The sequence below is a fragment of the Fistularia commersonii genome, chromosome 11 (assembly GCF_037954325.1).
Source record: "Fistularia commersonii isolate RoL2024-O1a breed Wild chromosome 11, RoL_Fcom_v1.0, whole genome shotgun sequence".
NCBI classification, from domain to species: Eukaryota; Metazoa; Chordata; class Actinopteri; order Syngnathiformes; family Fistulariidae; genus Fistularia; species Fistularia commersonii.
In genome coordinates, this window is record NC_141294.1 from 4814045 (window position 1) to 4831738 (window position 17694).

The following is a 17694-nucleotide window of genomic DNA, read 5'->3' on the forward strand; positions in this document are numbered from 1 at the left end:
AAGAAAGGGAAAGATCAGCGACAAGGAAAGGAGAGTGCGAGAGAGAAAGAGAAAGAGGGGGAATCTGAACAATGGTGTCAAATTAAAGAACACTAGTCCAGTGATGGACGCTGCCCTTTAACAATCAGAGCTTTTGAGAGGGAAGGAGGTGCTTCATGTTGGCAGTGCTAGGCCCGGTACCAACCCGTATCATCCTCTGCTACTGAGACAAATGACTGAGCTACTGCACTTACAACACATGAATGCATGGCAGGGGAACAAACGCCTTGCATCTCAATTCTATGTTACGTGCACACTCAGCAGTACTGACACGACTGGTGTGAGGATGCACATCGCATTGGACAATGATGTGCATGAGCGCGGCCGCCATGCCACAAGTACATTACTACAGTTCCAGGAAACCGAAGGGAAAATGTCACAAAGTAGACAGGAAAAAAAAAATGGAGGAAGTACTCCAGTACTTTGTTCTTTCGAGAATAAACAATATCGATCAAAAAGGCTGTAAAAGTAGAAAAAAGTCCTCTCTGAAAATAATAGACCAGCACCATTTAAATCATTACTTTTTTCTTAAGGTATGAGTAACTCTATAGGTATTGATATGTTCAAATGTAAAAAAGTCAGCTGCAATAAAAATAACCATATTGTGGTCATATTTTACATTGGAGCAAGTAGACGATTAAAAATTAGGATAAAGAAAATGACAACTTCAGGAAAGGAAAGGAAAGGAAAGGAAAGGAAAGGAAAGGAAAGGAAAGGAAAGGAAAGGAAAGGAAAGGAAAGGAAAGGAAAGGAAAGGAAAGGAAAGGAAAGGAAAGGAAAGGAAAGGAAATGTGCAGGGAGCTTTGTACGTGGCTAATAAAGAGCATGTGAGCGAATGGATTAGGGTGAACATCTATTTCAAGATGTTCATCCTTAGATATAACATAAGCCGTGAAATAATCAGGAGACATATCTGATATCCGGAGTTCTCCGACTTGGATTTCATTAGAGATTAATCGGAGCTTTCAGAGGTGTCTTGGCAGATTTAGCAACAGACTAGCAGAGAAGGGAGGTAGGTCGGATCCTCCTCCTGCTCCTTGTCAGCCAATGAAGAGGACGACTCTGACTGACCCGCCAGGCTCCGGTCAAATCTGGCTGCCTGTTCCAACCTTCTTCCCCCCTGAGAAGTCCCACATGCAATTACTCTACGTATAGTCTGTGTTAATTAAGTCAGCGTTTTTAGCAGCCCTGAGAAAAGGATTAAGGAGATTTTAAGTTTTCATCTTGTTACCACAATGGATTTACTTCTTTCTACCTTAGTCAGGTTTTCCATCAAATGATATTATGTTTTGGAATTCATAACATTTATTATTGATATTATTTTTTTTTCCAGTTTTCGGTGAGAAATGTTATTGTTGTTAGAGGTTTCGCGAGTACTGCAAATACTGCAATTTGGAACGCTGCTTTTCGATGATATCATCTACATTTAAAGGAGAATAACTCGTTGCTGTTTTGCCAGTGAGTAAAATTGTAACACCTTACTACGTTTTGATTTTTTAAACCGTGTGTTACATTTCATATTCATAGACTCTGAGCAGTTTTCTGGTATGATGCTAATAAAAAAAAGAAAGCATCCAAGCTCACTGTTTCTTTCCAGCCCTGAAAAGTCCCCTTTTGTGCCGATGCCACACTTGTTCAACAATTTCGATTGCAAATCTGACCATAATGTCTTTTGTGTGCTTAAAGTCACTAAAAGAAATAAATGTAAAATTTTCAATTATTCCACAACTCTTCTAATACCCCGCACTCTAATATTGAAAATGATTTTGGTTTCAACGCTGCCTTCTCTTCGTGCACAAGAACAGACTGACCTGTCTGCAGTGTAACAGCTTAGGTACACTCATATTGATTCACCCAAACCCACACTTCTCACGAGTGTGCCTTTTGCAGGAGACTGAAGCACAAAAACAAACTAATTACAAAGAAAGTGCATTTTCTTTTACATCAAGTGCGTCATTGATTTGTCTTTGCTCAAACGTGTCAGTCGTCCAGTTGAAAGGCAACATCATTAAATAAACTCATTTTGAATGAGCCGTTCCAGTGTTTAAGCAGTCAAACGCGTACTTCACACTTCCTTCATGTAATATTTCTCCCGCACTCTCTCAAGGGTATACATTTCAAGCTTCATTAAACAGAAATTTAAAAAAAAAAAACCTTTAGGGACTGCACAGCAAATCACAGTCTTTTTCAATACATATTTATGGGGATCACAATGCAAGGAGCAGAATCTGCCACTTCAGCTGCGGTTGATTATGCAACTTGAGCCCAAATGAAACCTACGAGCCTATGAATGAAAAGGTGGAGCTGTTAAGCACGGAAAACTGATATGCAATATTATGCGTCTGGATGAAACCTGTTGATTGCCAAGCAGCCATGCCTAAATGGAGTTTCAGGTTTGCCGTGTGTTTCGTTGATTAAAATGAGTTCTTTAATTGAGAATATAGTTTACAAAATGGGTCCCCTGCCGCTTTTGGGGAAAAATTCAGTGACGATTCTATGAGTCTAATAGCAGAATTAAACTGATAACTTGTAATAGGAGACGCATTTCTCAAGTTAAATGACTGCAATTTATCCGTCTGCTGTACTCACTGAATTGACAACCATTTATGGTTTTTATTAAAATAGTTAACTTAAGGTGCAATATCCAATTCTTTTACATCCAACTCCCACGTCAAGGCCCCTCAGTGAAAACAGGTTAAAAAGATACAAAGACTAATGGATTGCAAAGCAGGCAGTCTCATAAAGCCTCTCACAGACAGGGGTGCTGATATGTTGAATATTCATTGTGTGAATAAAATAGTTAGAATATTGATATTGATATCTCCTCCCCACATGTTAGATTGTATAATGAATAACAATTTTTTTTTGTTTGAATTTGACAAGGTAGTAAAAGACAATGAAAAAATATTCATTACATCTGTTTGTGATATTCTCACTGGTAAAATAGACCCCCTGAAATGCCTAATTTGTCAGTTCTGGTAACGGTTTTCATTTCGTGAACATTTTACAATTATTATTTCTCTGCTCAGAAAAACTCGAGTAACTGACTAGTTTTGTTTTATAAAAATGAAAATTTCTTTTCATTGACATGGATTACTCTGTCAGCACAATTACACAAAATCTCATCATTTATATGTTGCCTGAGGGCTGAAGATTAACCAGCGATGGACACTAAGCGACTCGTATGAGCAGGTAATTGGAAATAAGAAAGAAGTTAACCATAGCATTACTTCAGGGAGGCCACAAGTGCAGCTCTTACGTCTGATCCATGACGGCCAACATCACCCAGTAATTTACTTCTATGCTTTCTATTACGGCTTATTCTCCTTCCAGCATTCCAATGGAAAACATCCCCCACCTCCCCAAAAATGATTGACTTTAAATGCTTAAGCTGACTTATTCTTCTGTTTCAGCTTTCAGTCGCTTTGCAAACCGGTGTCACTCCCGTCATCATTCATGCTCAGCCCTGCCCAGTGTCCTACGGCACCACTCTTCCTCCCTGCAGATGAATAGAATGGCAAATACGTTTGCTCATCCTGACTCACTGGCTTTCTGGTAATCCATATAGTGAGGCAGGTAAATCCGATGGATGGGGGGGGGGATGTATTGCGAAAGACAATTACGCATTTTTTTTGCACCCTGGATTGTCTTAGCCGAGCTGGATGTTATCAAAGGCCAAACTGTCAAAGAAACACAAAAGACAGTGTCTGAGGCGCATAGCTTGTGCCCTCATTTTTGGCTTGCTCACAAATGACATCAGTACAGCTGTTTGAAGAACCACTCCTTGGATCTCCCTTCTTTTTTTTTTTTTCTCTGTCTCTCGTGAGTTTCTGTGAACCGACGCCGTTCATTTCTCCTCAGTTCACCCTGGCATGAGGAAGAAACAGTGACCCAGACAGAGTCAGGACAGAACAGACAGTTTGGAAGGAGTCTGGGGTTTTTGTTTTTTTTTTTCCTGAGTGGGGTCCTACTGTAGCCCGGACCAGGTAATGGAGACATAATGGGCTTTTAACAGCTGCAGAGCTGATGGTGCTGTTTGCCCTTCAGTGGAAAAGCAGTGCAAACAGGAAGTGCAGCACAGAGACATCCCCAGACACTGGACCGGCTGAGATGAGTCGTGACGCCCGCTGATGAGGAGTGGACGAAAACAGGCTCCGATAAAGCACAGCTAACCCGCCGGTTATAAACCGCTAATACCGTGTCAGTTTGGTTGAAGTTCCTTCTATTTTCTTTCGCCCTGATCTTGAATCAACAATGGCGCCTAATTAGTTCAGCACTGGGGCGCAGATCAGCAGAGGGTTTTAAAAGTATTTTAAACAGCAATGTTCTGCTGAAATCCGTTACAAGCTGATAAGAAAATTATAATTTATACGCTACGAATCTAGAGAGGACTCGGTTAAACATTAATTATCAACTGGATACCGATGTGCCCTGGAACAGCGTTTTAATTCACTCGTGTTTCCCTTTTTTTTTTTAGATCACAGAAAACACCATTCTTAGAAGGTTTTTTTCATTGCTACTACTAAATCATCAAAAATGTTCCTTTTGAACTGATCTTGAACTGAAGAGAGTTCCAATTTCATACTTGTGTGAGGCAACAATGTGAAATATCTCACTCCGGATGAAAGATTAGAAATCGCCTCCTCACATTACCAATGACATAAGCAGGTCTGATAACTAGTGCAGACAAGCATCCCGAGAAGACGGATGTACTATAACTGATGCGAGGGAGTGCTCTGAAATATTACTTGTGACAGTGTTGTGTCTGCTTCATCTGCTCCATGATGATCAATGGTAGGTGCGTAACACACGGGACATTAAATAACTGGAAAAGGAGAACTGTAACAAGTGGCTGACAAACCAATCCATCAATGACAGCTTGTATTTTTTCAACTATTAAAGAAAAAGGATTGGTAAGAACAGCAGAGGACGGTGATGTGATGCGGCCTCATTTCTTGCTGCGCTGGACGGCGTGGAAAGGTTGCATACAAAAACAAGGTGCCGCAAAAAGCTGTCTGCGTAGAGACCCATAAATTCAATCATGCACACACACAAACACATGCATGCATGCACAGGCACACAAACACCCTGGAGTCATACAAATTGCTTTTACGTAATACTAGTTATTTGATTATTGACCTTTCATTGAAATTGTATGGTTAGCCCCACAGCTGTAATTTTATCAGCATATCAATGCTATATTTGTTTTGTATGACATAACATGTATATGCTGGAAATCCTAATCATAGACGATCAGAAATGAATTTCCCGTATATTTCCACGTATGTTCTTTAAGTTATAAATAATTTAAAAAAATAATAGTGGTCATACAAACTGTAACGGAGATGACATTGCTACAACATAGTGCGCGTTGTTTTCTAGTACTGATAACTTTTGTATCATGTTTATTACCATTTAATCGATGACGTCTTCCAGTTTAAGGTGAGCATTGGTGTCACTTTCTTTCTATTGTCACATTTTACTACATACTTGTCACATTCAAATCTAGTTATATTCACAATTAGTGCTTTACTGGAATCAAGTCAATAATAAAACAAGCTGAATTTCTTAAATAACAAGTGTCACTTATATAACTCGTAAATTGAGATAACATTTGTTTTGTTTTTTTCCCAACACTGCTCACCCCTGCTGGCCACCTTTGAATTTAAATGTTTTAGGACACACTATATTAATTTGACCAAGGGACCTACACTGCTTATATAACAAGCATGGCGATAAATGCTGTGTGCACTGTGTACAAATATATATATTAAAGTATATTCATACTAGCACAAAGTAACTGGACTTACTTTGTACTTCTAGTACTGAAATAAAGATTCTACTTAACTCAGTACATGAAACCTTATCCTTTCTTTCATCTGAACTCATCCAACAAACAATAAAACAGACACACAGGGGGGAAACAGGCTTTACCTGTCCTCTGTTGCCTTACAATTCACATCTTTCCGATCCTAATGCGCCCAAAGAGGATTTTTTTTTTTTTTTTGTGTAGCCAGGTGGGGGGTTCTGTCTTGAACCAGCTTTTTCCCGTCCCTCATCGTGGGGAGCGACATGAAATCATGATGATGATTCATGTGGTGTTTTGTTCTGAGAGACTGGCCACGGTGCAAACTGTATACACAGAAAGAAAACACAATTTCCCAAGTCCTGAGAGGTGCCTGAGGCTTTATCCATACTCAATTTATATCAGCGGAGTTGACATGAACCATCTGGAGGCATCAGGGACACTAACAATTTAAATCACAGCTAAGAAAAAAAAATTGCTTTTGGGGATGTTCTATATTTCTTTTTTCCAACCAGAAAGTGTTTTTTTGTAAATTTCTGCAAATAACTGATTATTTCCTGGTCTTATTTGTAATTATTTTGTGCCAAATATAACTGATGTGTGATAACTGTAATGTGTCAATTTGTTTAACGCAAAATCTGGAGATGCCCCCCCCCCTCCAGAGTTTGTTATGCAACAAACTCTGCCCTCGTCTGCTGAACTGCAGAATTACAAAAGGCCTTTCTTCACACGGATGTACCTAGAACGTCACGCGGGGAGGGACTGAAGGTCAACATCCCAGGGAAGGCAGAGGGCGCGACGAGACAAAGTGAAGATGTTCAATTTACATGAGGAGCACTCGAGTTTCAAGAAGTCACCGAGTGTCATTCCTACCTGGTAACAGCTAATTTTAAACTCGTCAAACCGCTCACTTCTAGAAGCTTTTCAGTGAAACAGAGGGATTCAGAAAATAACAAATAAATAAATAAAATAATAGTTGTGATTTGAGCCTTTAAGATACCACAATAATCAAGAGCCCGTGGATTAGTGCAAACAACCTGTACTGTGATTTAGCGGAATAAATAACAAACCGTAGCTCTGATCATCTGTGGTGTTATTCATCAAGTTTTTTTTTTTCTTTTACAACGCTATTATAATAAACATGCCAGTTTTAAAGCATTGCCCAAGTGGTTTTAAAAGAGGAACTCACTTCTTTAGGATTTCAGAAAACAATAAATAAATGAATGAATAAAATAAAAAGTGTTGATATGAATTCACATGCAAATGCAAAATATATGTTTAACCGCTTACCAAATACTTCATCTTGTGATTCGGGTTCCGCTGCTTCATCAGAGGCTGTGATTCTCTGCTCCGCTGTGGGATCTGGTGATGAAGCCTTTAATAGGAACACAAAAAGATGTTGAAGAGGTGAGGCGCTGAGGCACCATGGCAACGGCGCAAAGACGGAGATCAACTGAAAAGAAGCTGTTCTTTACACTTGAGCTCATCTTTTTGACTACAGTTGGATTATTATCCGCGCCATTATGTGATACAAAAAGAGCTTCAATTTTTGGATAATTCACATTAAGACGTGACCAATGTGACGCCAGTTCTAAAGTGTGAGTCATACGTGAGACAGACAGACAGACAGACAGACGGACGGATAGAAAGATCAAATTTTGGGGTTGAGGCACTGATCGAACCCTTATCATCATCTTAATGACTTTTTAATCAGCGGCAAAGATGCCGTTGTTCCATTAGAAACGAAGCATTAAAAGCTGACAACCCTCCTAATGAGGACAAGACTTGACTGAGCCTTCTTCAAAACAATTTAACTTTTCATTTTTCAAGTTTAATTAATCTTTTTCTCTATGATATTTTGTGAGGCTTGACAAATCCTTTTTGGGGGTCTTAATTAGAATTACACAGATCTCCTCTTCCATTCATCATGAATTCCCCAATTAACTCCTCAGTACAAATCGAGATACCTTATTATCAAGCCTGACTAATTAATGTCATAACAAAACAAAACAAAGTCTAAATCCCAAGTGACAATAGTGTTACGCTTCTTGACAATGAATACATTTCTCACAATAACAACAACAGCACGACTACTTAGCAGCCAGACAGTTATTTCATTTATTTATTCGTTTGCTTTTCTTAGACAGCTGCAGATTACATGGAGCATAAAAAAATATTGCACAATCTACTTCCAAAAAAGCAAATTGTGAGATATCTTGAAGGGCTGAGACTAGCCTACTGGAGTTACTCAGAAAAACCACTTCAAATTGTCATTTTGCTGGATGTAATGATAACAAGTATTAAATTATTGAAGTTATTCGACATGTTATCTTTCAAGGGATTAGAAAAAGGACAATAAAATTATTTCTTCACTGGTTTCATTCAATTTTGAGAGTAGGAGAGTTGTCAGGTGCTTGGCAATATAGACGGATCCAATCATATGCTAGATGTTTTTTTTTTAATCAATGATAGGTTTACGTAAAAGTTTTTTTTTTTTTCATAAAAAATAGCTTTTCTTTGTAAAGTAAGAGCTTTACATCTCATTACACCCAGTGTTGGATTTCCAATAAAGTCCATCTACATCTGAGACAGTATGTAGCTGATGCATGACACGTGTTTTCCATGGTATTTAACTTAAAAAATGTCTTGAACAAAACGCACAATGATGCACTAAAAACTCCCAATTCATCTCAAATACTCTGGAAACCCTATATATATACATGGCTGTCTCAGAAAATTAGAATATTGTGATAAAGGTCTTTATCTTCTGTAATGCAATTACAAAAACAAAAATGCCATACATTCTGGATTCATCACAAATCATCCGAAAGATTGCAAGCCCTTTATGAAGATTATGGCTTACATCTTAAGAAAACTCAGAAATCCTATCTCAAAATATTGGAATATCATGAAAAAGTAATTTTTGTTTTTTTAATTGCATTACAGAAGAACTCTATCACAATAATCTAATTTTCTGAGACAGTCCTGCATATGCAAACAAGCGTTTGCACAGACCTGTCCTGTCTGTCCTCACATGCTGCCTCAGGTCCAACACGTTTCAGACATGGACTGGTCACATTCTGATTCCACTGATAATATTATGATCATGCTTGGGTTATGATCAGAACAACAATCTCCTGTGTGCGTTCTGGCCAAACGTCCTTAAAACCCTACAGGCTCCAAATGTGTGGATCACTCGGTAAAACAAAAATCAACAATATAAAATACTGTGAAAACAGAGACACCAATAATATTGCAAACAACAGTAATGAAAATAATAAATCAGTATTTATTATCATTGGGTGAAATAAATTAGAATGTCAATCAATTAGGGAATCCATTTCAAATAAGAGTATGCAATTAAGCATGTACTAAAATGATCATGAACTTGTATGGCACCAACACCCAGAACAATCTTGAAGTCAAAATAGCTTCAATCAAAAACAATGAAAAACAAATGGAAATGAGCAGTGTTTTTCCCCCTTCTTCTTTTTTTCTTTTCCTGTAATGTTATAAGTGTTGTCTACTGTGGAATTTCCATTGATTTGAAGATGTGGTTCACCTGTTGGGAAATAATTTCCATCCTGCGTGTTCATTTGCATGCATGCACACCAACAGCTACACTGCATCTTTTCTTCTAAAAATCTTAGGTCTGCTCAGGAAAGATTGAAGACATATTTCTTTGAACTTTATTTGATCAGAAAAGCAGGATGCCTTGTACAATATAAACATTGCATATAATAGAAGTTAAAACTGTTGGCCTTCTTTTATTTTCAATTGGTGATACATTCATACGTGGTACTACATTGGTAATACATAAACATACTGTGAGTTTATGAAGCAGGCAGCTATTGTGCCAAGCACTAAAATGTTTTGAAATGGTCATAATGTCTGTGCAACATTTTACAAAAAAGCACAGATGCAAATGAACTCAAAGCTGACAAAAAAACCCACAATAGATCTTTTGTTTTCATTATGATGAGTGCCATTTTTTCATTTAACACATGCAGCTCCGTACAAAAGACCGTTATAAAGGAATCAAGTGAGTCATATGAAAATATGAAATAAAAATAAAGTATTGTTTTACAGCTATGTCTTGGACAAAATGAAAATGAATTAGGTAGTTTTGGGGCCCTCATGAGTCATTCAAAGTGCAATAACACTGACCATCAGGAAAGGTTTATGCTAGTATTCTGATAAAGAATTAGTGAAATATTATGTGTGATCAATTTCTGAGTCCCTAGATTATATTGAGACACGAACACATGGTATGATCTGGTGAAATATTCTTCCTTGACTTTTTAGGATGCTGCCCACATGTATATGTACATGCAACCATGTGATAAATATGATAAATAAAAGCCTTTGAGTTCTGTCAAATCAGTGGGATAGCGAAAAATCAATACCAGCAGAATGTCTATGATTGTTATTTGAAAACTGCATTAAAAATAATAAAAAAGGGTCCCAGTGGATCAATAGACGCAAATGTGTGTCAGATTGGTTTTGTATATTGACAAAACAGCAGTGAGGTGTGATGGTAAACTCCAACAAGTTAATTTGGTGGAAACCAGTGCAAGGTGTCACTTAAAAAAGAAAAGCCACCTGTCAGATCTGTTTTTTTTCAGTCTATCTGAAAACATGCATTTGTTTGGATGTTCATTCATTCATTCATTCATTCATGCAAAGGATATAAACAGTTCATTATATTAACCATAACTTGCGGACTATAAGCCTCTACTTTTTTCGCATGCTTTGAAAACTGAGGCTTAAACAACGATGCGACTAATACATGGATTTTTTTTAGGGCTAACAAGCTTCATGCCGCCGAAATATTTAACCTCGTCACATTGAACAGATGAAATTACAGTGAAATTCTGAGGCTATTAAATTTTGACACTGAAGATGACGACTTTAATGGATTTCGTGCGCAGGAGGAAAACGAAGATAAGCTGGAGTAGGACAGAGTGGGGATAGAAAATAGATGGATTTTTTCATTGTGTTATTTATTATCAATCGTTTTCATCAGCCATGTTATAGGCACTGATCGGAAATAAATATTTTTATCCGGTATTTATTTAATTAAAAGTAAAAAAAAAAAATGTTTCTGTGTAAATATCTCACGTTACAACTTGGACCCCTGCAGCTTATAGACAAATGCGGCCTATAAATGAACACATATATATATATATATTTTTGGTTATTTGCAGCAGGTGTGGTCTCTATTCAGGTGCACTCAATAGTCTGAAAATCACGGTTCAACAGCCACATGAACATGCTCTGGACAAAAAAAATCTATATTTTTACAATTATTTTTAAGCCAAGCTGTAGATAACAATCTGTTGTAACGTCAATCCAGGAGATTCTTTCCATGAGTCCATTCAATGTTCTTCTCATCTGGTAAATGCACGTGTCTGAGGCAATGAAGGGTTAAAATGTCACGCAGGAAGAGGCGGCAAGGCTGATCAAGATTATCAGCACCAAACAAGTACATGAAGCTTTGATTATCTCTTCATTCCAAGAAGCTGACAACATTGTTTCACCATGGAAGAGCTGGATGTATCCTGAACATTCACAATTACATGACTAGACAGTGGTATTTTGTTTCTTGATTAAACCACATTCATTTTTTGAGTATAGTAAACCAAACTTTGTTTCCAGTACTAAGAATACATTTTTTAAATCCCTTTGTTTTTGACACTAAAGAATACTGAAAAGTCTGATGTAACATTGGATTAAATAGGAACTGAACAAATAAAATGAAGTAAAACAATGACGACAATGTCTAGGGACTCTGCCTATAAATGGGAAACAACATAATATTTGATCAAATCTACAGTATTTTCATAATACAGGTGAATGTGTATATAATCCACTTGAAACTGGGACTCAATACATTTCAGAAATAACGTTACAAATCTGAAAAGAAAAACAAAATTCCCAAAAGTTAGTAAAAATGACCACTCTTTGATTCTCAGCTCTATTAAGCCCTGTTTATGAACACATTGGGTTGTGGATAGGAAAACCCATGAGCCATTTTCCCTAAGCGGGGAGCTGCAGCTTAATGCCATCCCTGGACAGTGGTTGTCAGCGTGACTTCACACCTACTTGTTATCGGTGATGCATTTAATACAGCTCTGTTGAGCAGAGTTTCACAAAAGCTCGCTACTGCGGACAGTGAAGTGTCACCTTTGGTATGCAAGGCAGATAAGGAAAGCAGTGCAATAACAGTCATATTCACCACTTATGCATGATATTGGAGCCTTTACCCGCACTCACCCTATGAACTTTACACTGATTATACTATTATTTAGCTGTATTATACAATAAATCTATGAACATGTTTATAATCTCGCCAAACATGCGGGCTTAGGTATACTAATATATTAGCATCGGTTTGATCTGTAATGTCTTCATAATGTGCACAACTATCAACAAACACATCTCCTATCGATTTTTCGAGCTGTGAATCTCAGTGCCAAGTTGTGCTTTTTTATACTTTTGTATTTATAAGGAGGTCAAGGGGAAAATGGGAGTTCAAGGGAAAAAAAAGACAAGAGATGTACAAGGAAAGAGTGATTCTTTTTTCCCCGCGTCCAAACTAGGAGGAAATGCATCTCATAAAAACAGGTGCACACTGCATGTAAATGCATATTAGGCGTGCGGCTGCAACACGTCGAAACAACAATTATATTTATATTTCATGTCAAATCTTGTATTCTCGTTTTCATTTCCTCCGCTTGTACGAGGCACTTGATACAGTTTGATTTATACCCATGCCATTATGTTTTAAGTTGACTGCCAAGTGGACAAAACTGTACTCCTACATCCTCTTTTAGGACTGTACAAGACATACCATCTTTGAAAAAAAATGTAGGAATACTGCTTGTATTTGTATCTGCAGATAAATAAAATGATAACATGTAAGCTTGGGTTTAATTCAATAAATACATATATCCAGAATGACAGCTCTATTCCTGTGTGAGGGATGTGTTTCCTCTTTTCTATGACCCAGTTATCTCAACTAGTGTAATGTGTAATGTCACATGCCAAGTGCGCATGGACGTCAACATCTTTCAGAGCCTGGTTAACTTGAAACTTTAAAATGTGTTTTAAGTTCCTCTTGCCTGCCAGTGATGCCTGTGCCTTTTAGTTTTGCCTTTTTTTGGAGCACATTAGAGAATGCAACACATCAATATATTCATAGAGTATAATCATGCCCCATCACAGGAGGCGTCTTCTATCTTAACTTGTGGAAAAATCGACACTTTTCCAAAATACACCTGCGTACGTACCCCTTATAAAACCCAAAAGAGCACAGATCGAGACTGACTAAAGGCGGAAGTTATTGTTACATTTCAGCTTTCAATACTGATCTCACATAAAAGGTCAGGAAAAATGTACTTAGGGCTCTTTTTGAGAATAATACTAGAGCTGCCTCTCGAGCTTTTTTATCTGTAAAAAAGAAGCGTCAGACTTTAATTCACAAGCTGTTGTAGGGTTGCTTCAAAAATTCAAAGGAAAGTAAGACATGAATCAAGGGCTGACAGATGCTGATGTAATTAAATCATTTTTATACATTTATTTATATATATCTATTCTTATATTTTATTCATACATTTGGTTTTTGGTTGTGTATAATCACTGTCCTATTTTTAGCAAGATTCAATGAGGCAAGTCTGCTTTTTCCAACCTGATCCACGTGCTTTCCTTCATACCATCTGTGGCAAGCCTGACTCCCCTTTTCACTTTCAAAACATTTCGTGTTCATTATCTTTAACACGTGGCAGTAATGTTACTCAGCAGAATGAAAATACTATTTTATATGGAGCCCACGTGCACAGAGGGCATTTATTTAGCAGAACCCTTTCTACACTCTGTGTTGACGGATAAATAGGAGAACATGCTCAAAATGAAGGAAAAGGCCCGCTCAAAGGGTACAGACCACATTAATGGTTATCCATAGCAGATTATTTATGTTCATGCAAAATATTTTATTTGCCATCAATCAATGAATTTCTTTATCTCCACAAACGAGTGGAGATAATGCATTACAATACACAGCAATACATTTTCTTTTCTATCACTGGCTTCTTACATTTATCTAATTTAAGCATAGTAATTCAGTTGAGTATGACAGCAGTTGCATCAAAGGTTATGCCTAAAGGTGCAGAGTACAAATATGATGAATAAGGTAATAGGAACCTTGCAAAGGCAAATTGTTTCCAAGCAGCCTTTTGAAATTGCAATAACAGTAAACGCTGGCTCTTTGGCTAAAATGGATATGAAAATTAAGAGAAAATGCATAATACCTAAGCCTTGATAGTGCGTATAATGTGACCCCTACTGTATATGTCAAAATTAGACCGGCGATATCAACAAACCTAATTATATTCCACTTATTTCTCTGGCATGTTAACAATATACTTCCAAGTTACTTATTATTACTGTTGTTGGTCATAATAATAAAAATACTAACAATAATGATAATAATAATGTTTAGAATGTTAATAATGCTAATAATGTTGATACTACTACTACTACTACTACTACTGCTAATAATAATAATAATAATGATAATAATAATAATCATGAACATCACCCAAATATTGCTGGATTACCAATAATCGTAATACTATTAGTTGGTCCAAAACAACATAAAATTGTAGAAACTATGAGGCGTTGGCCTCTGAACTTCCCTCAGCAGTGACATTTTTTAATTTATAATTCTTCCAGTTTGACCTGAGCTAAAATAACTGGACCTGAACTGACTCTAGTGACAGATGTCGCTTGAACCTACACACTAGTCCCTCCACAAAAGGTGAGTGGCACTACATTTAGAAAGTCATTTTAAAAAGGGAGGAATCTGTGATGGCAAACCTCTCTCATATGGAAAAATAAGACTACGTGCATGTTTACTACAAACCATATTGAGAAAAATACCATGTAATATCAGAATCAGGATTCCTTTTTACAACTGTCATTCTGGGCTGTAACAAATAGAGATATATTGAATACAGTCCTGAAGTTCCACACTACTTTTTCCATCATCTTTGATTGTACATCCCAGCAGAAGCACATTTGTGTTATGAAAGATATAAGCAAACTTTGCACCTCTGCCTCCTCTGTAAGCATTCAGTCACAGTAATAGTGTCATAATCCCATAATTCGGTGAGAGATTTCATTCTTATGAATGTCATCTGTGTGATTATTTGACAAACCGGTGAATGAGAAACATTTTATCAGAGCCACTGGTGAGATGGGACAAAGGAGCCATGGGTACATTAGACCCTTCCTGTGATGATAGAGGATTTGGAGATGGATCACGACTCAGACAACAGCGCCTAAACACAACCTGCCTTGACTTTGTCACGCTCCGTTCCTGTCTGATTGTCACTATGACAACTGGCTGTTTTGCAAGATGCTTACATTTAGTCTGATATCGCCGTAATCAAGCCGAAAGAAAGAGGAAAACAAATGGAGGGAATCGAGATTTGCCAAATAACCGCTGATCTCAGAAGCCGATGATTTTTACGGTGATATTCTGCACTGATGCCTCTGCTGGCAGGGCACTCAAATGCCATTTTCCTTCCCTTTTCCATCATGTTCTTTACGAGCAAAGGAACCTGATCATCAGTAGGTGAGCCATCAGCCTCCCTGCTGGTTTGGGCGCCCCTCTTACCCAGTATGCTGACACAATCATTCTGTCCATTACTGGCACCAGCCAGGTAGCCGACCGTAAGTACATCCCTCAGGCTATTGTACATGCTGGTGCTCGAAAATACTTTTTGTCTCCATATTTTTCTTCTTTTCTTTCCCTCTTTCCTTTCTTGTCATAAGACGTAAGCGTTGCGAAGAAACTTGTCAGCTTTTCAAATCAGAATACAGCACTACTCATCATGGCTGAGACTCACATCAACTGTAATTTGGAAAATCTCTGATGGGAAAGACTTGAGCAAGGCTTGGGTTAATTACATTGCCACTCACTAGACCTCACTAGCCTCACACTGAAGAAGGGTGTTCTTAAAGATAAGGCAATATCCTCATATGGAAACAAAATACAGAAGGATATGGACAATCAGTTATCAGTGTTGGATAGTTGAGCTTCGTAAGTGTGTCGGAACAAAGTCCTGATCAACAGGCCAAAGCTAATGGCAAAAAGATACGAGTACCTAAAGAGCGTTCGGTATCAGCCTTAATGCACAAAATCTATTTACTCTCTTAAGTTCAAATGGATTTCCTCATGTTGCATTATTGCACCAATGCTTGTGGTTCTGTGGGGTTACTATAGAGCAACCCACAAGAGCCATGGTAACCCATCATGCATCTCATATTGTCATGGCAACAGAGCACAACTAAGAGCAGGTTGCAGACGGTTTCAGTGCTATTTAAATTGTGGTCAAAAAATGCTGCAGTTGATGTTTAATTTGTAGAGGATTAAAAATAATAAAAAAAGATCACAAAAGGTGCCATACTTACATTTTTCCTCCATTCTTCATAAGCAAATTCATCATGCGGGACTAGCAAATATAGTTGTCACTGACATTTAGCTCATATAAATGCAGAAAAAAACGATATAAAGTGCACAGTATTTCTTTTAATTTAGATTCTCGGTAATTTAATCTATACGGTCAGTTAATATAAAAGGCTTCCTACTGCACTGATTCTTACTACCCCTTGATTTATGTGATTTAATTATATTTAACTTGATTTTTTCCTGAGCCACGTGAAGGGGTTAACAGGTTGTTTAAGAGCTGACAAAAGGCAATACATAAGTCTAACTCAAGAAGCCTGACCACATTTCCACAGTAAGGTCCAAAGTCCAACTGATAAACGCCACCAGTTGCAATCATGAAAAAAAAAAAAAAATGTCACGCATACGCCTCACCTCCATGTCACGCCTTACAAAGTGACTTTCCACAATTTTCAAGATCATTCCCTCAGAGAAAAGCAGGTGTTTTTTAAAAAAAAAAAAAAAAAGCACGGATACACGTTTCTCACCTTGCTGTTTATGGGCGAATCCCTCTTTCCTAGATGCTGGCCCATGCTGCTGACTGTAGGGGAAAAACAGAAAATGCACGAACATCAGGAGATGATAGGAAACAGCAAGACATGTTGAGATGGCATACTTCTTATCTAAGCAAGTGGGTGGAACATTAGGATTTCACAGAGACAAATACAACTGCAAACTCTTAGAAGTTCAGCTCAGGGATTTGCAAACAACATCGGTGAAGCATTTTTTATTTCACCATGTTTTATCATTGTTGTCATCATATACTTCTACCGTAGTTCTGTTCTATTCACTCGTGGTCACAATAACTGTCAATAAATGGTCAAGTCATTCATTGAGAGTTTATAATTGTGTTGCAAAATTTGTGTAAAACTGAAAAAAAAATAGCCATTATCCAAAGCTTGAAATTACTTTATTATTTAGGATCCAAGTAATTCAGTAGATGCAGGACCAGAGTACTGTTGTTTTACTATTTGTATGGCATGGTGAGTTATGTAACATCTATTAAATGCAATCATAAGCTTATTGCATCATTACATATGCTTCTGAGGAATATATTTCGGGAAATGCATGTATTCCTGCAATAAATGCAGAAGACTGGCAAAAAAATGAAAAGAAAACATCCTAAGAGATATTTTCATGGGGAGTAAACATCAATTCACACCATTTGCAATAAGTGAGAAAAATCTGAGACGCGACGAAACGTCTTGGATTCGTGTCCTTGAAACTCACGTCCAACAAAAACACATCCAAGAACCTTTGTCTGAAAATACATTTGACATTTCAAAAGCTACAAAGATTGAAGTCAGACTGAATTTTTCAAATGAAGCAGTCTGTTTCT

General features: G+C 37.5%; 1 protein-coding gene across 2 annotated transcripts in view; it reads right to left on the bottom strand.

Annotated features, from left to right (window-relative positions):
• mbpb (myelin basic protein b) overlaps positions 1 to 17694 on the bottom strand; it is a 40178-nt gene that overhangs the window by 7392 nt on the left and 15092 nt on the right. For both annotated transcript variants that reach the window (XM_086154614.1, XM_086154615.1), the window contains 2 exons: positions 16844 to 16896; positions 7136 to 7220 (listed from right to left, as the gene is read on the bottom strand). In XM_086154614.1, coding sequence (XP_086010740.1) covers positions 7136 to 7220; positions 16844 to 16888 — 130 coding nt within the window. In that variant the 5' untranslated portion in view covers positions 16889 to 16896. The remainder of the gene's footprint in view (positions 1 to 7135; positions 7221 to 16843; positions 16897 to 17694) is intronic.